This window comes from Hyperolius riggenbachi, chromosome 5, assembly GCF_040937935.1.
Source record: "Hyperolius riggenbachi isolate aHypRig1 chromosome 5, aHypRig1.pri, whole genome shotgun sequence".
Lineage (NCBI taxonomy): Eukaryota > Metazoa > Chordata > Amphibia > Anura > Hyperoliidae > Hyperolius > Hyperolius riggenbachi.
In genome coordinates, this window is record NC_090650.1 from 256096920 (window position 1) to 256122079 (window position 25160).

Consider the following 25160-nt stretch of genomic DNA (forward strand, 5'->3'; position numbering starts at 1 on the left):
CTTATAACTTGCTTGACCACACTAAGCTGCGGTGTTTATTATTAAAAAAGGAAGCAACAGTCAATAAGTGAGTAACAGACAAAGATAAAGAACCCAGCCAAGGGACAGCAGTCTGCTGCTAATGATGTCAGAGCATGTAAATAACAGGGTGTCCACCAAGCCTAGAAATACTTCCTCCAGCCATAGCAACAGTTTTATGCCTGTGTGGCCAGCTCAACGTACGGGGGAAGAAAGTTCTTAAACGAGATCGAGTGTATTAAGAGCACATCAGATAAAGAACAAGATATTAACTGTGTGAAATACAAAGCATGACATAATTCACTGCATCATTAAAAAGCCACTAACATAAAAAAGTAGCTGAAGAAATCTCACTAGTATTCAGCAGGACTTATTTGTGATCCAGCTTGCTGCAAGGCCTTTATTGACATTCTTTTCCCACTTAGTCAAAATATTTTATTTAAATGTTCAAAAAGGTGACAGACGTTTGCATGGAAAGAATAACTGCTGTTTGTATACAGAGAAAAAACTAGGACATGAAAAAAAGGATAGATAATGTAGGCCAATAATTAGTCTCTACAGGGAGTACAGAATTATTAGGCAAGTTGTATTTTTGAGGAATAATTTTATTATTGAACAACCACCATGTTCTCAATGAACCTCAAAAACTCAAAGCTGAATATTTTTGAAAGTAGTTTTTAGTTTTAGCTATTTTAGGGGGATATCTGTGTGTGCAGGTGACCATTACTGTGCATAATTAGTAGGCAACTTAACAAAAAACAAATATATACCCATTTCAATTTATTTATTTTTACCAGTGAAACCTATATAACATCTCAACATTCACAAATATACATTTCTGACATTCAAAAAAAAACAAAAACAAATCCGTGACCAATATAGCCACCTTTCTTTGCAAGGACACTCAAAAGCCTGCCATCCATGGATTCTGTCAGTGTTTTGATCTGTTCACCATCAACATTGCGTGCAGCAGCAACCACAGCCTCCCAGACACTGTTCAGAGAGGTGTACTGTTTTCCCTCCTTGTAAATCTCACATTTTATGATGAACCACAGGTTCTCAATGGGGTTCAGATCAGGTGAACAAGGAAGCCATCTCATTAGTTTTTCTTCTTTTATACCCTTTCTTGCCAGCCACGCTGTGGAGTACTTGGACACGTGTGATGGAGCATTGTCCTGCATGAAAATCATGTTTTTCTTGAAGGATGCAGACTTCTTCCTGTACCACTGCTTGAAGAAGGTGTCTTCCAGAAACTGGCAGTAGGACTGGGAGTTGAGGTTGACTCCATCCTCAACCTAAAAAGGCCCCACAAGCTCATCTTTGATGATACCAGCCCAAACCAGTACTCCACCTCCACCTTGCTGGCATCTGAGTCGGACTGGAGCTCTCTGCCCTTTACCAATCCAGCCACGGGCCCATCCATCTGGCCCATCAAGACTCACTCTCATTTCATCAGTCCATAAACCCTTAGAAAAATCAGTCTTGAGATATTTCTTGGCCCAGTCTTGACGTTTCAGCTTGTGTGTCTTGTTCAGTGGTGGTCGTCTTTCAGCCTTTCTTACCTTGGCCATGTCTCTGAGTATTGCACAGCTTGTGCTTTTGGGCACTCCAGTGATGTTGCAGCTCTGAAATATGGCCAAACTGGTGGCAAGTGGCATCTTGGCAGCTGCACGCTTGACTTTTCTCAGTTCATGGGCAGTTATTTTGCGCCTTGGTTTTTCCACACGCTTCTTGCGACCCTGTTGACTATTTTGAATGAAACGCTTGATTGTTCGATGATCACGCTTCAGAAGCTTTGCAATTTTAAGAGTGCTGCATCCCTCTGCAATATATCTCACTATTTTTGACTTTTCTGAGCCTGTCAAGTCCTTCTTTTGACCCATTTTGCCAAAGGAAAGGAAGTTGCCTAATAATTATGCACACCTGATATAGGGTGTGGATGTCAGACCACACCCCTTATTACAGAGATGCACATCACCTAATATGCTTAATTGGTAGTAGGCTTTCGAGCCTATACAGCTTGGAGTGAGGGCTTGTTTCCACTGTTGCGACGCGATTTCGGCCGCATTCCGACGCTTGTAAAAACGCATGCGGATGCGTTTCCACATGCGTTTTTACCCGCGATTTCGCATGCGATTTCGCATGGCAGGGTGCCATGCGAAATTAACCATGACACTGCCAGGGCTAAATAAAATTGAAAAAGGTGCGAAATCGCACGCGAAATCGCGGGTAAAAACGCATGTAACAAACGCATGCGTTTTTACTATTAAATACATTAGCGGCGATTCGCACGGATTCCCGACGCAGGCGAAATCGTTGGCTCTTTTGTGCGTTTTTTTCACGCTGAAAAAAACGCACCTCAACAACGCTACAGTGGAAACAGGCCCATCCACTTGTATTACATGTGCGGATCTGCATGCGTTGGACGCATGCAGATTCGCGATAGTGGAAACGAGCCCTAAGACAACATGCATAAAGAGGATGATGTGGTCAAAATACCAATTTGCCTAATAATTCTGCACTCCCTGTGTGTCTAGAACCAGAATGGTCATAACCAATTATAATATCTTGTAACCTGGTAAACTGCATAAAAAGAAGTAAGCTAACAAACACTGTTCTGGTACCAGAAGGTTGTGGGTAGATGGACAATAAAGAACAGCTGAGCATTTGGTTGAGTGTCTAGTCAACACTAGTTACACACTCCAAGGAGTTCTGGTTCACCATGAGCTTACTGGGCAATCTGTAACTCTGGGTGTTTCAAGTCCTACCCCATAGAGCCATATTAATCCATGCCATAAACTGATGAGAATCAACCAATCTGAAACAGTCAGTATGCATATTGGATTAGTTTGGCTCTGTAATATTAACAAGCTGACACATCATTCCATTCCAGCGGATCTGGAGATGTATTTAGCCATCAGGGATAAATCGCATATTCAACAGTGATCCAAAAATCTGCACACTTCGTATAGCAACAAAGGAAAAAAAAGCCAATTTCATTTCAACCTGTGTGCCTAGGGTATAACTACACCTTTGGGCCCCATTCACACTTAAAAGCCTTCAATGAGTCCTCGTCCACCCCCAACCACCTCTCGGTTGGAGTCCCCCAAGGTTCGGTCCTTGGCCCCCTACTGTTCACCCTATACACATCCTCCATTGGCAAGGTTTTCTCCTCCATCTGTATGCAGATGACACCCAGATCTACCTCCACACCCCTGACATATCCACCACTACCATGGACAAGGTCTCCTCCTGCCTATCAGCCATCTCCTCCTGGATGTCCGCTAGGTTCCTGAAACTAAATCTAGACAAAAACGGAATTTATGATCTTCCCACCCCGGCCATCCACGAATCTCCCAGATGTGCAAGGCACTGTTAACCACACTACCATTCGCCCTACCTCTCAAGCCCGCTGTCTGAGTGTCAACCTGGACTCCGCACTCTCCTTCACTTCCCACATCCAAAACCTCACTAAGTCCTGCAACTTTCACCTTCGTAACATCTGTAAGATTCGCCCTTTCCTGACCTCTGCCACCACCAAACTCCTCATTCATGCCCTCATAATTTCCCGCCTTGACTACTGCAATGCCCTGTTGTCTGGTCTCCCTATGACCCGAACAGCCCCACTGCAGTCCATCATGAATGCGGCAGCCAGAATTATCCACTGCTCCCATCACTCCACCACGGCAGATGCCCTCCTAGAATCCCTCCACTGGCTTCCTATCCAGTCCAGAATCAGATCCAAGATACTGTGTCTGACCTACAAATCTGTCCACAAAACCTGTCCAACCTATATTTCCGATCTTACTCAGGAGGTACACACCTAGCCGCTCACTCTGCTCTTCCAATGAACTTCACCTAACCGCCCCCAGCATCGCCCAGTCCCATGCACGCCTCCAGGACTTCTCAAGAGCTGCTCCAACACTATGGAACTCCCTACCTCCACCCATTAGGGCAGCCCCCTCCAACATATTGAAGAAATCCCTCAAAAAAAAAAAAAAAAAAAAACTCACCTTTTCACTCTGGCCTACTACCCCTCACAAGTGCTCTAAACCCACAGCTGAACTCTTGTCCCCTACCGTTCGTGTCCTTACCTCTCCCTCTAGATTGTAAGCCTTTGGGCAGGGTCCTCCTCCTGTGTCCTACCTGATCATGTACCTCCATTACTGTGAACCCATGCTATGCATCTGAGTGAACCTAACTTGCCTAATCTCTATGCTCCATCCAGTGACTGACTAAGCATTACCTGGCACTCATACTGTGCCGTGTGATCTGGTTTTCTTGTATTCCTGTATTGTCATATTGCTGTATGTCACCCCTAAATATTGTCTGTAACCTAAATTAATGTTCAGCGATGCGTAATATGTTGGCGCTTTATAAATACAATAAATAAAAAACGCAAAACGCCGGCGATTACTGCCGGCTTTTTGCTGGAGTGATTTTTCCCGCGATTACACACGGGGGGGGGGGGGGGGGGGGGAAATCACTGGATACTGCAGTGCTTTTCTCGCGATCGCTGAAACGTGATCTCCAGGAAGTCGCATGAAAATGGTGCAGGCTACGTGTTTAAATTTGGTGATTTACAATACAATACCATAACATTTCTATAGCGCTTTTCTCCCATAGGACTCAAAGCCCTTAGGCTCTCTCAGATTCAGTAATTGGTAGTAGGATGAAGTATTCACACAACAAATGTTATATTTCTGCAAATGCCAAACTGAACAGGTGGGGTTTCCGCTTGGAAAACTAATCCAAAAACATGGCCTGACATACCACTGCTATGCGGACGACACCCAACTATATCTTTCCTTCAAGCCTGGTGTGACAGACCCAACTCTAACTATAAACGCCTGCTTACGTGAACTACAGCAATGGGTGAATGACATCTGGCTGAAACTAAAAGCAGAAAAAACTGAAGTCCTTCTGATCGGAGGGCAGCGCATGACAACAAAACTTAAAAGGAATACTATCGATTCACATATTTTTTTCAATTGACACAGGAATTGTTTGGGAAGTGCTGCTAAGTACTGTTGTATACATTTTAGTAGCAACTTCTTTGTTTACTGTTATCAAAATACAATCAAACTTCACTGACGCCAAAACTGACGGCTGAATGAGCCATGAGGAGAGGGGAAATTCCCCTGACACTTGATCAGTTAACTCTATGTGTAGCTCTGTGTGTGACAGAGAAGAGAGCTCCCAACAGCTGCAGCTCGTGTCCTGTGTTTCTGACTGAAGTGTCTGAAGAGAGCAGAGGAAATGTAACTAATTGTCACAGCTTTTTCATACTGTTTTTGCTTTCAGAGTTTGATATGTTTGATATTTGCTTTCTGTAGTCTGATATGCAACTCTGGCTGTGCATTGAAGCAGACACCCCTTCTGCAATTGATTTGTCCCAATATAGCTAAATCCTACCCTCAATAAATTACAGTTTTTGCCTCTGATATTTAACATGAAAAGTAGGAAAATGTTTACACAGCTACTAAGACATTATTTGCACACGGTCATTTTAGAACACTTGGGTATTGATAGTATTCCTTTAACTTGCAGTCTTCACCACTGGGAATAGGAGGCACGGATCTACGCAGCTCCGATCATGTGCGTAGCCTGGGAGTTCTAATTGATGGTGATTTAAACTTCAGAACTCACATCTCTGCTGTGGTGAAATCATCCTATTTTCACCTGAAGAACATTGCAAAAATCAAGCACCTCCTTCCCCCAGAAGATCTACCAACTTTCGTTCATGCCTTCATTATCTCCCGACTGGACTACTGCAATGCTCTCTACACTGGCCTTCCAAAAAAGGACTTGTACCGCCTACAGCTGATACAGAATACTGCTGCCAGACTGCTAACCAACCAACCCAGTCACTGCCACATAACGCCAGTCCTGCACTCCAGTTACTGGCTACCTATAGAATGGAGGGTCCTATTCAAGATCGGCCTACTGACATTTAAAAATCACTGAATAATCTGGGCCCTGGATACATGAAAGAAATGTTGCAGCTGTGTAGCAATACTCGCATTCTCAGATCCACAGGTTCTAATAATCTAGTCATACCCAGAGTCCACTTGGAAACTTTTGGTGCCAGAGCCTTCGGTCATGCTGCCCTTACGTTTTGGAACTCCTTACCTTACTCCTTAACAGATTAGGACAGCTCCATCCCTGGACGTGTTTAAATCCGCTTTTAATCCGCCGGCTATTAACACAAATAGCCCAAGTAAGAACAGGCCCATAGGGTTTTATTACACGAGCGCTTTCAAAAGCGCTAGCCTTTGAGCGTTTTGCCAAAATCGCCGGCAAAACGTTCTAGTGTGAATGGTGCCTTAAAGAGATCATATCCCAATTTGAGGTAATGAAAGGTTGGTGGGATTGGAATTGGATAATCATGTTGTGCTCAGAGGTCCCCGGAAGTTTTCATTGACCAGAACAATCTGCTCAAAGTAGTCAAAATTTGTTGTCCTTCATACAACATGAAAGTGGTGAAATTGGCCAATCAAATTTGGATGTGTGTAAACGCCCTTAGTTTTTAAACCATACACCTGGATGTTAGTTTAAAGTTTTGCATGACCTCCTTACAGTTGATCTGAACTCCTGCACAGGATAGAATGAAAAAAAAAAAAAAAAAAAAGGTTTTTTTTGTTTTTTTTTTAAACTACTGTTCAAGAAGTCAACATTTAAAAACAGATCCCTTTGTCTAATAATCAGAAACACTCTTGAATGAGAAAAAAATATATTAGTAAACAGAGGGAATCCAGCAGGGACGAAAACTTTTTCAGATGATTATATATTAACATATTACTCTGGCTTCAGTTTTCATTATTACCCCTATATAGAATATAAAATGGAACAGTTAAACTGCCACTGACTGCATTTGCCTTCCTTGGCATACCAAAGGACAACAACATGCATAGTTTGGTGTAAACAAAGAGCTGTTTTGGAAACAAGAAATGTCCTTAAAATGTGGAATACGCTCCTTGATAAGAATCTTAATCCAAAAGCGACGACTCTACACTAAAGAAAGCTGACCTATCAGAGAATTTCACAAGTATCCAATGCCACTGCACACAAAGGCAGGAGCGGAGAACAGCTTGAGTCTATTTACGTGTTGAAGAGAAAACTAAAATAGGCCCAGTCAATGCCAGTACTACACTTGTTCCAAATAGCAAAACAGAAGACGTAATAAAATTAAAAATAGCCTACAAACACTTGTCTCCAAAAACATGTGTTAGTATCTAATACAGTGAACAGCCATTTTGAAAAAGTGCAGTATCTATTTATTCTTTTTGCTCTAGACCGCGGGCAAAGGACTCAGGACCTGATCACACTATGACTCCTGCTGAACTGCTTCTCAGCAGCATATCTGTGCTATTTTTCAGCTACAAAAAAACAAACAAAAAAGGGGGAGGATCTGAAGAGAAGGATCTGTACTTTATTCTTTTGCATGCTTCCCCCCCCCCCTCCCCCATTCAGAAGGAGCTCGTCCTGGTTGCAATTTCTGTTTACTTTACCTGGCATGAAGCAGAGAGACACAAGAGGTCTGATAAGTTATTTACACACTATATTGATGCTTTCTATCATTCTGAAGATACTTTAGTCACAGGATTGTAGCCAGTGAGGATGGAGGATGGTGCTGGACACAGTCCTCCATAGCAATGCCCACAGTGAAAACGGTTCTCAGTAAATGTCATTTTATCTTTACACAAAAATGAAAAGATGAAAAGCCTTTGTATTGCCATTTGATAATCACTGAAAATATATGTGGCATATAGAATTTTAGTTAACTTTGATAGTTGTCCTTGAGGGCCCTTTTCCACTAGCAATCGCTAGCGCTTGCGCTAACTATTGCGATTCAGCAAAGTTCCCCCCCCCCCCCCCCCGATTGTGATTTTTTTTTTTTTTTTAGCAAAATCAAATATCGTGGCAATAATTGCTCGGCGATGCGATCGCGCTTTTGTAAAAATCGAATTGCAGTAGTGGAAATTACCTACCGCGATTCCTATGTTATTTAGCAAACCCTAGCGATTTTAAAATTGCTAGCGATTTAGCAATCGCTCTAGTGTAAAAGGGTCCTTAATGGCCATTACGGCAACAGCCTTCATTCACAGCACATTCTTCAAAGCAAATATAAAGTGAAATAGAAATTAAAAAAAAAAAAAAAACCCAGATGCTTACCTATGGAAAAGTGAGCTTCTGGGCCCTAAAGACGAACACACCGAATCCAGCGCAGGAGACTTGGGCGCAGCAAGTGCCACCATGGGCCATAATAGGTATTACGGCTATAGCAGCGCACAGGGAGTAACTTTGGTGTCGTCAGAACACTATAATTCGACCTCCAGCAATTGCTGGAGGCCGAATTATTTCATTCCCCACTATCCATGGCGGCCTGGAGGGGGAATAGTATTTAACACAGCCGGGACTTGTGCAGCAGCAGGATAAGCCATACCGGCTGTATCCTGCGTCCAAGTCTCCCGCGCCGATTCCTTTCCTGCCTCCAAGTCTCCCGAGCAGATTCCTCTCGTACGCCCTATAGAGCCTTCCTTTTCCTCTCACTGTCCCCTCATACCAGGGCCATCACCCCCATATAAATCTGTAGCCATGGGAGGCTTGGGGAGCACGAGTGCTCTATACTGCTTGAAAGCACGCACAAGAAACACGAAGCAGCCTGTCTTCAGGAGTTCTTGGGCTCCCAAAGCCTTCAGAGGATACTCAGAACTGTATTGAACCAATTGGTTGAAAAGCTCTTGCAGGGGGGGACCATTTTGGGATGAGGGGGGGATCGTGAGTGGAACGAGAAGGCTCTATAGGACCCAGAGCCCCACCTCTCCTTAAGTGAGCATTGTTTTAAAGTGGATTCATTTATCTCCCTAGTTAACTTCAGATAAACTATTTTCAATGGAAAAGTTTGAATTACTGGGCTAAGACATTTGCAGGACGCACGATTTGTGTGCTGTGGTGCGTATATCTGTAGAGGAGAATATGAATATCAATGGAAAATGAATGAAGGTAGCAGGTGAATTAGCCACATTCCACAAGCTTGCAGTCAAACCTCTCCATTTTATGTAACTGCATATGTCTTGTGCATGGGAGCATATATACAGGCACACAATTTATTACAGCTCGTGTAATCTGGAAAGTGTTACTGTATGGCCCTGGTAGTTTGTTATAGTGGAAATATTACTGGCCTAAAATGAAATGTGGATGTTAGCTGACCTTTATATTTCCTACTCTTGTGTGTACTTTAGCTGGGAGCCTCCCTAGCATCTGTTCCAGTGTAGACTGTCATGTTTTATCATTAACAGGTCTGGTATATGGACTACTTTGCTTGCATAATAATATCCTTCAATACAGAAAAGCTTATACAGGGTTGTCCCTGGTTTTTGTAAGAATACATACCAATCCACTCACACAATAAGGATTCCCCAAGACCACAGTAAGGATTTCCCAAAACCAAGAATGGGATATCCAAATAAAAAAAAATACTAAGTGGCTCATGTTCCACCTATATTTCTTTTTTTTAATCAAACAAGTTTTTGTTTTTGATAGTCAAACATACACAGTAAAACACTGCCCAACAGTAGGCTGCAAACAGATGTTCATAAGATAATAAACATGAAATTCAAAGATGTCCATTGACGAGCAAGTGCTGAATACACTTAATATGGTAAAAAAAAAAAAAAAAAAAAAAAACTGTATACCTTCAGCATATAATTAATTCTCACATATAAAAACATATGAATGAGAACTCTTTTTAGCCAAGTAGTGGTATCAAACCTAAGGAGAGTTTAGGTGTAACAATGCTGACCATATAATGCACATTTACACTACGGACAAGTACCCCCGCCAAAACAGTCTAACCGCTTCCAGGGAGTCAAGCCTTCTGCCCCATATTTAAATTATTCGCATTGCCCATGCGGCTATATTTATGATCTCTAAAATACCTCAAACCTACCACTTGAGAAAAGACTATTTACCTGTCCAAAATGGCACCTGTCCATTGTCTACATCCTGCTGACATGTGAACGGACATTATCGGCTTGATGATATCCTTGTTACTGCAGCTTGAGCTATATTTACAATGGTCTCTAGTGGATCAGATTGCTGATTATTTACTGCTTGGATGTGAATAAAAGGATCTACTGATTCCAGTGCTGGTCGTAAAATGTATTTTTATGAATTAAAGGGAATCTGAAGTGAAAATAAAAAAAAAAAAACTTATGATATAATGATTTGTATGTGTAGTACATCTAAGAAATAAAAAAAAGCATTAGCAGCAGAGATATGAGTAATATTGTTTTCATTACAGGAAAAAAAGTTAAACTCCAGTTATCTATGCAAAAGAGCTTATCTGAGCGCCACCTTTCAAACTCACGGAGAGCTCTGTCTCCTGAAACTTATCTCAAGTGTCTGTCACTGTATTTTGTTTTTTATGCATAGTAAAGTTCAAAAGTTCACTAGCATGCTCTGTGAAATCATTTCGAATGCTGAGTGTAATGTGTAAACTGCAAATATTAGAGAATGATGCAATGCATATATATAACTATATAAATAAAAATAGGAGTATTTTCTTTGCTACTAATGTTCTATCAGCTATCCGTACTACACATAAAATTCATTATATCATATTTTTTCCTCTTCAGTTCCACTTTAAAGGAGTCATCAGGCAAAGTCAAGTAAAATGAGTGGTACTTATCGGGGGCTTACTCCAGCTCCAAGCTCCCAGGATGTCCCTCGCCGCAGCTCTCCCCGCAGCTCCGACCCGGTCCCCGGCGATGACATCAGAGCGACCTCCAGGTCGCTCTGTACTGCACCTGCGTGAGTGGTGCTGTCAATCACCGCCACGTGGGCCGGAGCGGACTGCGCAGTAGTTCACTTGCGCAGTCCGCTCCGGGCCACTTGGCGGTGATTGACAGCACCGCTCACGTAGGCGCAGTACAGAGCGACCTGGAGGTCGCTTTGTCATCATCGCCGGGGACCGGGACGGAGCTGCGGCGAATGGCTGCGGGGAGAGCTGAGGCGAGGGACATCCTGGGAGCTTGGAGCTGGAGGAAGCCCCCGGTAAGTACCACTCATTTTACTTGACTTTGCCTGATGACTCCTTTAAAGGGAATCTGAAGTAAAAAAAACAAAAACCAATAAAAAAAAAACAAAAAAAAACCCTTATTATATAATGAAATGTATAGTACAGCTGAGAAACAGAATATTAGTAGCAAAGAAATGAGTCTCATACTTTTTTCCAGTACAGGAAGAAATTTCACTTGGTATCTACGCAAAAGAGCCTGTCAGTATTTTCGGAAGCACTTATACATCAAAGAAACAGTGAGAGGCAGCTTCAGATAAGGTTTTACTGCAGTGGAGTTCAAATGGTCATTAGCTCTGCTCTGTTTCATAATTTAAAAATACGTATAGGAGGTCATAGGAAAAAAAGGGAGCAGGAGGGGCTGGCACTGCTGTCACTGTCTTCTATGTAGGGAGAAGGAGGGGGTGGCACAATGACAGGCAACTGGGTGTATTAATGCAAGTCTTCAGCGTGCTCAGGCATAAATGTGATCTATATGCAGGAAGAAGGAGGAAAGCGCCGGCACTGCTGTCATTCACTTTATTCAAAATTCCTTGTCATAATACAATGCTAAAAGCATGCATACATTAAAAAAAAAATAAAAAAAAATAAAATAAAGTTGTGTCACATACCAGAGAGGACTGTGGGTGGATGCAGGGGGTGAAGAGCCTTACGGCCGCTTCGTGCTCCTGCGCTTCTATGGAGCCAGGTATGCACGCTTTTAGCATTGTATTAGGACAAGGAATTTAGAATAAAGTGAATGACAGCAGTGCCGGCGCTTTCCTCTTGCTAGAGCTCGGCACAGGCGGCAGAAGGGAGGTCCCCTAATAAAAGGTATATCTGGGTGTGGCCACATTTCTTCCTTGTTTGGTACCACCAAAGTCCGGCTTCCTGGTTGACTTCAAGATAACAAAGAACTACCTCAACCGTCAACTGCAAGCCGCAAAAGCTCCGAGCTATCCGAAGAACTCAGCGACTTTTACTGCAGGTTTGAGGACCTGGCAGACTCGAAGCGGCATCCAACACTTTCCGCCCTCCTCACCTATGCCCCTGCAAGTACTGAAGCTAACTCGTGCCCGAGCCCCCCGGTAGTAGCTGAGGCCGATGTTCAGCATCTCTGGACTACTCTTAATGCAAGAAAAGCCTCTGGCCCTGATGGCGTGTCACCAGCATGTCTGAAGTCCTGCTCACATCACCTGGCCCCCATCCTCACCTGTGTCTTTGCCAGGTCCCTTAGTGAAAGGAAGGTCCCTACTTACTTCAAGAAATACACCATAATAGCTGCACCAAAAACACAAGGAGTGTCGGCCCTAAACAATTTCAGTCCTGTGGCCCTAGCATCCTAGGTCATGAAGACCTTTGAAAAAGAGTGGTCCTGTCCCTCCTCAAGCACTGGACCGACTGGATCCACTACAGTCTGCATACAGAGCAAACAGGTCTACCAGCGACACCATTAATATGTTCCTGGAGTTTAACACTGATCACCTGGACAGGCCGGATTCGCACACTAGAGTCCTTCTCCTGGACTTTAGTTCGGCCTTTAATATCTGCCCCCGCATTCTGATTGAGAATCTCTCAGTGCTCAAGGTCTACCCAACTCTCCATCTTTGGATCATGGACTTTGAAACAGGTCTCAAGTTGTTTAACTGGGTAACATCTCCTCCAGTCCTAGAGTGACCAACATAGGAGCCACCCAGGGCTGAGTCTTGTCACTGTTCCTGTTCTCTCTATACTCTAATAACCTAACATCCACAGACTGTCAAAATCATCAAATTTGAGGACGATACCACAATTGTTGGCCTTGTCAGTAAGGGCGATGAGCAGGCCTACCACCAGGAGGTAGACAGATTCTGCAATTGGTGTAAAGAGAACAGGCTAGTCTTAAAACACAGCCAAAACCGTCAAGATGGTCATCGACAGGGCTGTGGAGTCGGTCCAAAAAAAAAAAAAAAAAAAAAAAAACCGACTCCGACTCCTCAGTTTAGGATTCCATCGACTCCGACTCTGACTCCTCGACTCCGACTCCTCTAATTTGCATATTACAATTTTGTTCATTAACAGTATGTAACGGGAAATTCATCTCTTACCTGCCAATGCTTAGGAATTTTACAAGACAACTGAAGTGAGAAGGATATGTAGACTACTATATTTATTCCCTTTAGACTAAAGGTGCATACACACATCAGACTATAGTCTTTGGAAAATGAAAGATCACAGACCAATCTTACCACCCTTCATGTAGTATGAGAGCCATACCTTCACAGTCTATGCTATGGAGCTGAACTCCCCATCAGAAAAAAAAATCTTTGCAAGATGCTGCACACACAGATGCTGTACAGACAAAATATCAGTAGCTGCAAAAGATCTGTTCCTGCCAAAAATCCATTCCTGCAAATTGCAATGATAGTCTATGAGATCTGCAGATCATCATACACACATGATTTAACTGACATTCATCTGCAGATCAGATCCACCAGGGTGGATTTTCAGATCTGCAGATGATTGCTTGATCTGCAGATGAATGTCAGTTAAATCATGTGTGTACGATGATCTGCAGATCTCATAGACTATCATTGCAATTTGCAGGAATGGATTTTTGGCAGGAACAGATCTTTTGCAGCTACTGATCTTTTGTGTCTGTACAGCATCTGTGTGTGCAGCATCTTGCAAAGATTTTTTTCTGATGGAGAGTTCAGCTCCATAGAAGAGACTGTGCAGGTATGGCTCTCATACTACATGAACGGTGGTAAGATTGGTCTGTGATCTTTCATTTTCCAAAGACTATAGTCTGATGTGTGTATGAGCCATAAAACTAGTCCTTGGTAAGAGTACTTGTAAAAGGTACAAACCGGAACAAAGAACATCTATCAGGCCCTAAGCAATGTAACTGTGGGTACATGTAAGAGTGATGTGCAGGTACTCTGCAGAAGAATGAGGGGATTCTTCCTTTATTACACATTCTTCATGCACAATCTGAACCAGGTTTATGGGTGACAGACAACACCTCTGTGTTCAATGTGCACAACATTCTCAGTGGATTCCCTGCAGCTATGTGGAGAGTGCATATGTAGAGTATAGTACTACTGTGTAACAAAGTAAACCTGAGACAGATGAAATTAAAGTTTTATACATACCTGGGGCTTCCTCCAGCCCCCTTCAGGCTAATCAGTCCCTCGCTGTCCTCCTCCGCCACCTGGATCTTCTGCTATGAGTCCAGGTACTTGAGCCAGTCTGGTGTAGTGCGCATGCACACACTCCGCCGCCGGGAGCGTACTACACCTGCGCAGCACTATTGCGCAGGTGCAGAATGCTCCTGGCTGTGGAAGCGGCACGTAGGCAGACTGTGCTGACTGGCTGAATTACCAGGACTCATAGCAGAAGATCCATTGGTGGAGGTGGACAGCGAGGGACTGATTAGCATGAAGGGGGCTGGAAGAAGCCCCAGGTATGTATAACACTTGTTTTCATCCTTCTCAGGTACCATTTAATTTGTAGTCACCAAACCAAATTTTAACATCATATCAAATGATTTGATTTCATAAGCAAAGAGAGTGCATACATTTGCATAAACCAGCATCAACTCAGAATTATTTACATCTCATTGACCATCTTTATTAGTGACACAGCTACACATCAGGCTTTATTCTTACAGCATAGATGTTATTTAGTATATATAAGAGATTCCTGTGTACACATCATATATACAGTCACAATCAGATGTGTATATCTGACTTTAAAATACGGGGACTGCTTTATTGAAGCAGCACAAGTAACTAATTTTGATTGGTTTATTTCATTTTTGTGTACTGAGCGCAGCTATTACTGTATATATACACATTATGTTTAATGACTATTATCTGATAAATAGAACATATCATCATATTTTCTATTTTAATTACAGTTTAAATTCATTAGGAGTCGGTGCATTTTTTCCCGACTCCGACTCCAGGCACCCAAAATTGCTCCGACTCCACGACTCCGACTCAACAGCCCTGGTCATCGATTTCATAAAGCATGCCACTAACGCACCCCTAATCTATATTGATGGAACTGAAGTTATGAGGGTACCCAACGTCTGCCTCCTAGGCACAACAATATCAGATGACCTGACCTGGAGGGCAAACAACATCTCAACTCAGAAGAAGGCGCAGCAAACACTTTACTTCCTATGCCCACTAAAGAAGTTCGGTATGGCCCAGTAACTTCTGAGGCCCTTCTACTCCATCACTATTGAGTCGGTTCTTTGCTCATCCATCCTGGTCTAGTATGCTAATTCTTCCGCTAGCAACAAATAGGAAACATGCCTCCTCCCCACCCCCACTACACATTGGAGGCACGGCAGTGGAGGAAGTGCCCTGTGTCCGACTCCTGGGCACCACCATCTCCAACACCCTGAAGTGGGAGGCAAACACTGTCTCCACCCAGAGGAAAGCCCAGCAGAGGTTCTACTTCCTCCGCTACCTGAAGAAGGTTCGGCATGTCAAAACTCCTGACGAACTTCTATACCGCAACCATCGAATCCGTCCTCTGCTCTTCCATCCTTGTCTGGTATGCTGGCTCCACCGAAGGCGACAGACGCAAACTACAGAGGGTCATCAGGTCAGGCGGAAAGGATCATCGGGAACACACTCCCTGCCCTTGACTCCCTCTACAATACCAGACTACGCTCCAGAGCACTGAAGATTGCCAAGGATCCCTCCCACCCTGGCCACCAGTTTTTCAATCAGCTCCCTTGGGGCGGAGGTATCTGAGGTACCGGTCCATCTCAACAAAGACCACAAGACACAAAAACAGCTTCTTCCCCTCGCATGTAGCATGTCTATGTTTGGTTCCAGTTGTGTTAGAAACTTTATGTATATGTTTTTGTGAGATGAAGTGATGCCACTAGGCTCTATGCCATGCTGTTCCTTATGTTTCTATGTACATGCCCTGTACTCTTGTGCCAAGCCCAATTCCGGGCACGACCCAGTCGTGCAGTGTTATCCCCAGAATTTTTTTCCATCCGGGTGGCATGAAAAAGTAGCCGGGTTGGGCAATATGAGCGAATGCAGGGCTGGTGCTTCTGGTGCCCTACTCCTGCTTACAGCTTAGAGGAGGTGAGCCGAAGACAGCCAGGTGCTCACCAAAACTAGCCGGGTGGAGCACCCAGCTAAAAGGGCCTGGGGAGAACACTGTCATGCTTGGCGAAATAAATGCGATTCTGATTAAATACAAAATTCAGAGGGTCATCAGCTCAGCGGAGAGAATTATTGGGAAACCTCTGCCCCTCTTAGACCTCATCTACAACACTACACTGCACGCTAGAGCAATGAAAATTGCCGGCAACTACTCTCACTCAGGACACAGCCTTTTCAGTCAGCACAAATTGGGCAGCAGGTTCCGGACCATCCCGGCCAAGACCACAAGGCATAGGAAAACTTTTTTCCTCACGGCCGTTAGACTTTTGACTCTGCCCTTTCCTCAAACTTCCCCCTCCCTGTAGCCATCTGACCATGGCTGTTGCTGCTCTGTTCACTGTATTGCCGGGGGTGTACAAGTATTACTGCTTTTGTCTCTTGTAACATGTGCTGTCTCTGTAAATCTGTGTCAACTTACGGTACTTTGAATGCTGAATTATTTTCACCGTGCGAAATCCAATTCCGGGCATGGTCCAGCCGTACTTGGCGAAAAAAACCGATCCTGATTCAGCTGCATGAAACTGCACTCATGGCCAGAAGATGGGAGGCTGTGCTGCCCGACAAAAGTTCAGTTCAGTTGCCAGTGGAAAGTGGGCCTTACCAGTTTTCTCATCTTTTTGCAGCACCGGCAACCCTAATGGAAGTTACCTCAATGACTACATGCTGTTATGGATTATACTTGATGCTACCTTATAGAATAAACACTTTAGTATTTAGAGGGAATAGTTCCTTGCTGCCAATGATGGCTTATAATCACCAGTCAAAATTATCCCAATTCCTATTTTCTGGCTACATTGTGTAGTCAGACACAATGCAACATTTTTAACCCCAGAGTATCTCCTGCTGATAACTATGGCTAAGATGCATGAGGCATAAATGCATGCCTGAAGTTGTGTGTACCAAGCCTATTAAAGAACTTGTCCATGTTTCTAAGATTTTTAACCCATAAAACCAAAGTAAAAATAGGATTCCTCTGACAGATTAGTTCTATAGATACAGCTAGGTAAAAGCAGAACTGTAACACCCCTCAGCGTGCCAAAAGCAAAACAGTAACAGTAAAAACAGCTTTACCTCTAGAGCGCGTGTCAAACTTAAGGTTCGTGGGCCCAATATGGCCTTCCTTGCAATTTTATGTGGCCCTTCAAATGTGTATTACATGTGTATGTGTATTACTGTAAGAAGTAAAAGAATGACAGCACACTGTCTTCACATCCAGAGGATAAATGTTTGAGCAGGGGTGCAGCACCAAACCATGGGATCCTCCACAAAATTAGCATGGGGCCCCCAGCCCACGGTATACAGGTGCTCAGCTACACTATCTCAAGCCTCCACTTGCAACCTACATTATATACCTGTGCAGTGCCTGATGGTTACCACCATCTCCAGGCATTATCGCCAATAGTGCTGCTCCACTTTGGGCCTGACTTGTGCCAACAGCCTCTACAGAAGACAAAGTCTAAAGCACAAGAGTAGACACAGCTCTGCTGGAGAGAGCAAGGCATTCATTTGTAGTAGTAGCCATGGCACCCAACAGCTGAGTAGTGAAGGCAGTGCAGCTGCTTGTGAGGTAGAACTGATGTATTTAAGGGTCTACCCCGGCTAACAGCTGTCTGCAAGTTGCCTGCATAGTAGTATGTGAGACAGATTTTTTTCTGGGGGGGGGGGGGGGGGGGGGGCGGGGGGGAGAAGGGCAATGAGATGATGAATGACGGACCAAGTGAATGATGCATGCCTCTTGCCCTGCACCCATAGGTTGGAGTCTCTTTCAGAGGCCAGCAATGTTGGAGACATCTGCACGTGTTAGATTTCCAGCTAAAATGAACATAAACTAAGATCTAAAGTGTGCACACAGCTAAAAGTTACACAAACACAGTTTACCCCGTGCAATTGGCCAACAGGAAATCATTGAGAAAATTGTAGGAATGCAAATATCCCAAACAGGGACCCAAAAGTTCCAATCAGAATGGTCAATGACATATAAACTGTTCCAAGTATGAGGGGAGGGGGGGGGGGGGGGGGGGGGAACACATGCAAATCCCAATAGCCATGCACAGCAAGAGGCATTGGGATACGTCTCGCATCACAGCTGTGCATAATGACCAACTGTACATAGTTTATGAGATCTTTAACATTTCAAAGGGGGTAAGACTGTGTGACAAGGTTTCAGATTGCTGAATAAGCCACAAAATAATATACTCTGTTTTCCAACGTTCACATTTCTTAATTTCTGATCCAGTTCTGTATAAAGCCTGAGGTCGCATTCACAGTGGCATGTTGCGGAGCTGCGTTATAAAGTCTTATAATGCAGCTTACTGCTCTGCAATGCTAATCCTATGGGACGTTCACAGTGCGACGTTAACGTCGCGTTGAAAAATGTTGCATTATGGTAACTCACTGCTTGCAGTACGTTACCTCTCAACGCAGACACGTTGCAACTTTAACGTGGCATTAAACCGCAACGCCCCACTGAATACAGTCTGAAGAAGAAACTTCTTTTCCATGAGCAGTTAAAGGACAACTAAAGCAAGAGGGATATGGAGGCTGCCATATTTATTTCCTTTTAAGCAATACCAGTTGCCTGGCGGCCCTGCTGATCCTCTGCCTCTAATGCTTTTGGCCAAAGACCCTGAACAAGCATGCATCAGATCAGATGTCTCTGACATTATTGTCAGATCTGTTAAAGGAAATGTCCAAGCAAAATAAAAAAAATGAGTTTCACTTACCTGGGGCTTCTACCAGCCCCATGCAGCCATCCTGTGCCCTCGTAGTCACTCGCTGCTGCTCTGGTCCCCCACTGGCAGCTTGCCGACCTCCCCCATTGCGGGGGACTGGAGCAGCAGTGTGACTATGAGAGCACAGGATGGCTGCATGGGGCTGGTAGAAGCCCCAGGTAAGCAAAACTCATTCTTTTATTTTGCTTGAACCTTCCCTTTAAGATTAGCTGCACGCAGGTATCTGGTGTGATTCAGATACTATTGCAGCCAAATAGATCAGCAGGGCTGCCAGGCAACTGGTATTGTTTAAAAGGAAATACATATGGCAGCCTCCATATACCTCTCACTTCAGTGGCCCTTTAAGCGGTATTGACAGATATACACGTCAATACAAAACATGCTGTGAACAGTATTGACTTGCATACACATCAGTACTCTCCTGCACTGTGTACTAGACCCTTGCTTGACACATTTTGGCAAGTTACAGGAAAAAAAAAAAAAAAGGTTATGAAAATAGGATCACTTTTTGCACAGAAATCCTGGGGAAATTGAACGCCAGGGAGGTTAATAGGCAGTGAAAAGACTATGGAACTCTCACAACTGCTTGCTGTTGACTGGTAAGTGCTCACCGAGCGCACAGTTCAGCCACCTGTGGAACAGATAAAATTTAGAGAAACCGAGAGCCCAATATAGTGTAGTATGCTATGCAAAAATAAAGTAAGGATAATCAGTGAGAAGAGTATACTCACAAGCGTGGGTTACCACATAGGCAACCAGTATATAGGCAGGTGAGGAGGTTAGACCTGTCCTCACTCAGGGATAAGAAGTCGCTCTCTGTAGATCAGAAAAAGGGGTAGATCACCCCTCCACCAGGGGTGGACACGCTATAGCAGTAGGAGAACACAGGCGCCAGCAGGATAAAACCTTTAAAATTTGCTTGGAGGAAGTAGTGGACTTACCTCCATAAAGCAGACACGAAAGACTGTCTGAATAGTAGCAATCACATTTATTGTATAGTACCCCAAAAAGTGCAGTGCAACACGTTTCGCAGGCCAAGCCCGCTTCATCAGGCAATAAACGTGGGGACAAAACAGAATTTCGGCAATAGCAGGTATAGCGCCTCACTCAGGCCCAGTGCACACCAAAAACTCTAGCAAATCTGCAAAACAGAGGTTTGTGAAGCAGATTTTCAGAGCGATTCTAGGCATGTTTAGAGAGGTTTTCTAAAACATGCCTAGCGTTTTTTGGAGCATTTTTGTGTAGCAGATTTCATATATTGTTACAGTAGAGCTGTTACTGAACAGCTTCTGTAACAAAAACGACTGGAAAACCACTCTGATCTAGCGTTTTTCAGAGCGATTTTCCACGTTCCTATACTTTAACATTGAGGCAGAAACACCTCAGAAATCTAAAAAAAAAAAAAAAAAAAAAAAAAAAAATGCAGCAGAACAGGAGTTTGCATTTGGGGGAAAAATGAACTGCTCCGGTGTGCACCATCCCATTCACTTTTATTAGCCATGCAGGTTCCCCCTGCAAGCGTTTAAAAAAAACGCTTCAGAACCGCCGTCCTCCACTGCCTGCAACTACGAGAACCAGGTCGCGTCACTGATGTCATTGGAGCCAGCTATGCAGAAGTACGCCCTCTACGCATCTCTTCATGCAAAGTGTGCACTTCTCCTACGCTAGACTGACTCCGACTGACGGAAGAGCGGGGAGCCGGTCCTCATAGTTGCAGGTAGCGGAGGACGGCGGCGTGGGAGGAAGCCCCAGGTATGTATAAAATCTTTTCTTTATTTTGTCTCTGGTTCTCTTTAAGCAGAACTGAAAGCACAAGTTTTAAGTGAATTTCCCTTGTCACCGCAACATGCAATAGTATTTTACAACCATGCTATACTTTTAATGATTAATCTGCAAAAGAAAAGAAAAAAATCAAATAAAAAAAAAAAAAGTAAGAAGTAATCCTAGCCAAGGGCAAGATTTTTTTTTCTCAAGAGTGTGATGAGTCCTATACTTTATAAAAGCAGACTTGAGCTCAGAACTTCCTCTCTACTGTAAAAGATACACAACACCATAATAACTTTTACAGAAAAAAATGTCTTTGTTACTGCTGATACAAATCCTGCAATAAATCTGCAGTGTATCTACTTCATGCTTTCATAGAAGCAGACATATTGTTAACATCCTGCACTTCCAAATTAGCTTATCTGCCATGGCAATCACCTGACACAGGGGAGAGATCAAATTACAAATTGTGATTAGACTGATGAGGGGGGAATTAGACAAGCTAAACTCTTTAAATACATACAGTCCTGTGCAAGAGTTCAGGTCCACTTTAAAACCTCTACCTTGTGCTAAAAGGATAAAGACTTTCTGTGCCACGGATGAATATGTGAAAGTCACAAAATGGACATTGTGAGACTCTACAATACATTCTGTGCATTAGCTTCTTGTAAGAAGAAATAGATTGTTGCACATTGCAGAAGTAAGCTATGTATGTGCTATGTCCCTATACATACAATACAGTGCAAGGCTGCAACATGCGACACACCCCTCCGTTACATCAGCAGGCTGGGAGGAATTCACTAATGAGAAACTCACTAGAAAGTGAATAGGCATGTTTCATTACCTACTTTGCATCCAAGGTACCTTATATACCAATGGCTGGCTTTGTCTTGCCAGTCACTGCGCTTGGCCACTTACAGGAAACATGAAACCCATCCCACCACTGCTGTCATCAGCACTGGTAAAGGGCATAACAGCATGGAGGGATCCCCCCGACTTTATCTATTACTCAGCAGCACTGGAATTTACACAGGGTGCGGCTACTCCAGCAATCATATGCCATAAGGATAGACAGCCGAGCACATCTATATAATACTGCATTACAATACACAAGTAAAAGCCATGCAATTTACAGTACCTTGTTCATTCCATTACCCATTCCTGTGGCTGGACTGCACTTACAAGCACAACAGGAAGAAAGCTTGCGTCAATCTAATGCTGCTAATAATGTGTTTCCTGCTAGAACATGTGTATGGATGTCAGTGTGGCTGGCTGTAGCGCTAGGATGGGATCTGGTTATAAGCCTGCTGAGATCACTCCCGGTATCGTTTGCCTGCCTGGCTCAGGGACTGTCAATGATCAGTCAGTGCCAGCTGCAGCTGCTCCTCCCTGTGAGTCCGCCTTGCTCGGTGCTGTCTCCTCCTCTATAGGCTCCTTGTTTACAGACGACCTCAAGTCACATGAGGCTCATTACTGACCTCTACTGGCCGCACGCTTTCCTGATGGCTGTGAAGGATGTTTATGAGATTGAGAAAACTTGGAGTCATTCCCGTCCATTTAGCAAAGTGGGCATTCATAAAAGCTGTTCCCGCATGAAAATCTACAATCCCCCAGCAGAGCGAGAAATTTCCGCCTTCTCCAGTGTTTTTCTAGATTTATCTAGAAAAAAGTAACAAAATGGCCATTCATAAAGATTAGAGGAAGCGGTATGTGGACGGGAAATACCGCTTTCTCTGATTTTGCGGATTACATACAAGTGAATGGGACAGACCTCCCAGAGAGAGCAGTGCACGGAGGGACTCTGCCGGCTGAAGTGTTTCCGCATGCCTTCCGACAGCTTACCGCCAGCTTTCAGCGGGAGATCTCCGCTCTTGCATCGCAGCTTTCAAGATTTCTTTGAATGACCACCCAGAAGTGTAAAATACCGCTGCGGTATTTTCCCTCCAGGAGTTTTCTCGCAACAACTTTTTTATGAATAGAGCCCATTGTCATACACCTTTAGATTGCCACCTAATGGGCACGATTCACAAAGCTTTTTCACCTGTTTTGATCTGTTTTCACCTATCTATGTTAAATTTTTAAGATTCCAAAAGAGCAACAATATAATATAATTAAGGTAAGAAAAGTAATAGTAAAATGAAGTTAATCAGGAACAACTTACTTTGCCTAATTATTTTGCTTGTGAATGTGCTGAAAGGTTATTGTTATCAAACAGGTGATAAATCAGTCATTTATAAGAAGTTTTGTGAATAGTGTCATAGTGTCAAACTGATCAACACCCCCATAAACTGCACACAGATTTTCAAGAGATTTCACCATGAAATCTATTGAAATTTATAGAACTGCAGCATTGTGCTGTTCAATACAGTGCAAAGTTATGGTCCACCGATGTAACGCCACACCCTCATCATGTCCATTTGATTGAAATGTACTATCTGTTCGTAATTTCAATTGGAAAATTGTACAGGTGGGGGCTTTGCATTATGCTAAGCGTACCAGTACAAACAAAACCATTAACATGATCAGAGACGGGACAAGGTCCTTCAGCACCCAAGGCTGAGACAGAAAATTGCACCCCTCCATCCCTCCCTCCCCAGCCGTCACACACTGATTGCTATTAGACTAAGAGGCGCCCCAGGGCCCCCAACCTTAATCTCTAGTTATCTGGCTTGCATCCACTGCTATGTATGCCCTTTTCTTATTTCTTTCTGCTTCAAACACAATTGGGAATGACAGCTGAATGAATTGTGCGCCCCCCTCCTACACTGCGCCCTGAGGCTGGAGCCTCTTCAGCCTCGGCCCGGCCCTGAACATGATTAAGGCTGTCCTATGAAAGAGTACCCAAGCTTTACCTAAAGAGAGGGAAGCCTCAGGATCCCATTGAGGCTTCCCTCTCTCCTCTGATGTCCCCCATAGCCATACCTCCCAACTTTTTGAGATGAGAAAGAGGGACACTTAAGCCACGCCCCTGCCACACCCCTGATCGGAGCCATGCTTATGCGCTTTGAGTCCCATGAGAGAAAAGCGCTTTACAAATGTTATTTGTTGTTGTTGGTGATCACACCCCCGGCACACCCCTAGCCACGCATACCATAAAGATTTAATAAGAAAAATATTTTGTTTTATAACTCAAATCACACTGATCCTTTCTATCCTGGTTCATTTTCCTTTATATTAACATTTTAAAATTAGTAATATATCAATTTAAAGGATGGGAATAAAGTTTAGAGTCAATCAAACACATTTTTTAGTAGATAATCTGCACACGATTCTCAAATTGCATCTGCCTGTGTATGTGACTTAATTTTTTTTTCTGATCTGCCCTTACTCTAATATCTAAATTGCTTGCATTTACCTGTACCACCCCCCCTCCCCCCAGCTATTGTTATCTTACTGTCTGCTTGATTCACACCTCTTCATCCACCCAGCTCTAAGTATTTGCATAGTCCACCCCCATGCTGGTCAACTTCCTGTCCAGCTCACAGCTGATTGTAGTGGAGGCTAATGGTCTCTAGACCAATCTTATTCAAACACTAGGGCTGTGTGGATGTTCATAAGGATGCTGTATAATCGGCTTTGACGATTGTCGGCTCGCATTTTAAGGATCGTTTTAAGGATCTTACTAATTGAATTTACCACAATTCGCCAGCAATACAGCAGCATTAAGCAGTCACTAAGGTATTTGCATTATTTACAACTTTAAACACTGCTAAAACATTTCGGCCTACACAGACAATCCCTCCCTACTCTCAAACTCCAGGACTCCTCCACCTTAGTTTCTGCACACCTCTTCCTCCCCTTCCTCCACTATTTACATATCACAATATGCTCTTCCTCCACCTGTTCCTTCACCACCTGGTCCTCACTAAGGTCACCTTATCTAACTCTAGCCTCCCATTTTGCCCTCCAACCCCACGCAACTCCCATACCACTCCATCACTGACTCCATGCACGCCCCACTCTAAACATGTCTCCACCCCCCTCACAGTTCCTTCCCGCACCCGCACTCACTCTCTCTCCTCCCTCATTCCCAGCAAGACCTCTCACAAGCACACCACCCCTCTCTCCTGCGCCCTCTGGAATGCTAGATCAGTCCGTAATAAACTAACTGAAATCCATGACCTTTTCCTCTCCAGCTCCCTCACCCTCCTTGCCCTCACAGAGACATGGCTCAACCCCTCTGACTCTGCTGCAGCAGCGGCCCTCTCCTATGGTGGGCTTCACCTCAGTCACACCCCCAGACCAGAAAACAGGTCTGGGGGAGGGGTGGGTCTGCTCCTCTCCCCGTCCTGCACTTTCCGTGTCCTCACGCCACCCCCTTCCTTAAACTTTACATCCTTTGAGACACATGTTATCCGCCTCTACCATCCCCTTCCAGCTGTCATCGCAGTCCTTTACCGCCCCCCATAC

General features: G+C 43.9%; 1 protein-coding gene across 4 annotated transcripts in view; it reads right to left on the reverse strand.

Annotated features, from left to right (window-relative positions):
• DUSP22 (dual specificity phosphatase 22) overlaps positions 1-22165 on the reverse strand; it is a 99187-nt gene extending 77022 nt beyond the window's left edge. For 2 of the 4 annotated variants that reach the window (XM_068234605.1, XM_068234607.1), the window contains exons 1-2: positions 21889-22165; positions 9993-10206 (exon numbers count right to left, since the gene is read on the reverse strand). In XM_068234605.1, coding sequence (XP_068090706.1) covers positions 9993-10016 — 24 coding nt within the window. In that variant the 5' untranslated portion in view covers positions 10017-10206; positions 21889-22165. The remainder of the gene's footprint in view (positions 1-9992; positions 10207-21888) is intronic. The other 2 variants (XM_068234609.1, XM_068234606.1) reach the window with 1 other exon arrangement.
• Positions 22166-25160: the final 2995 nt, after the last annotated feature.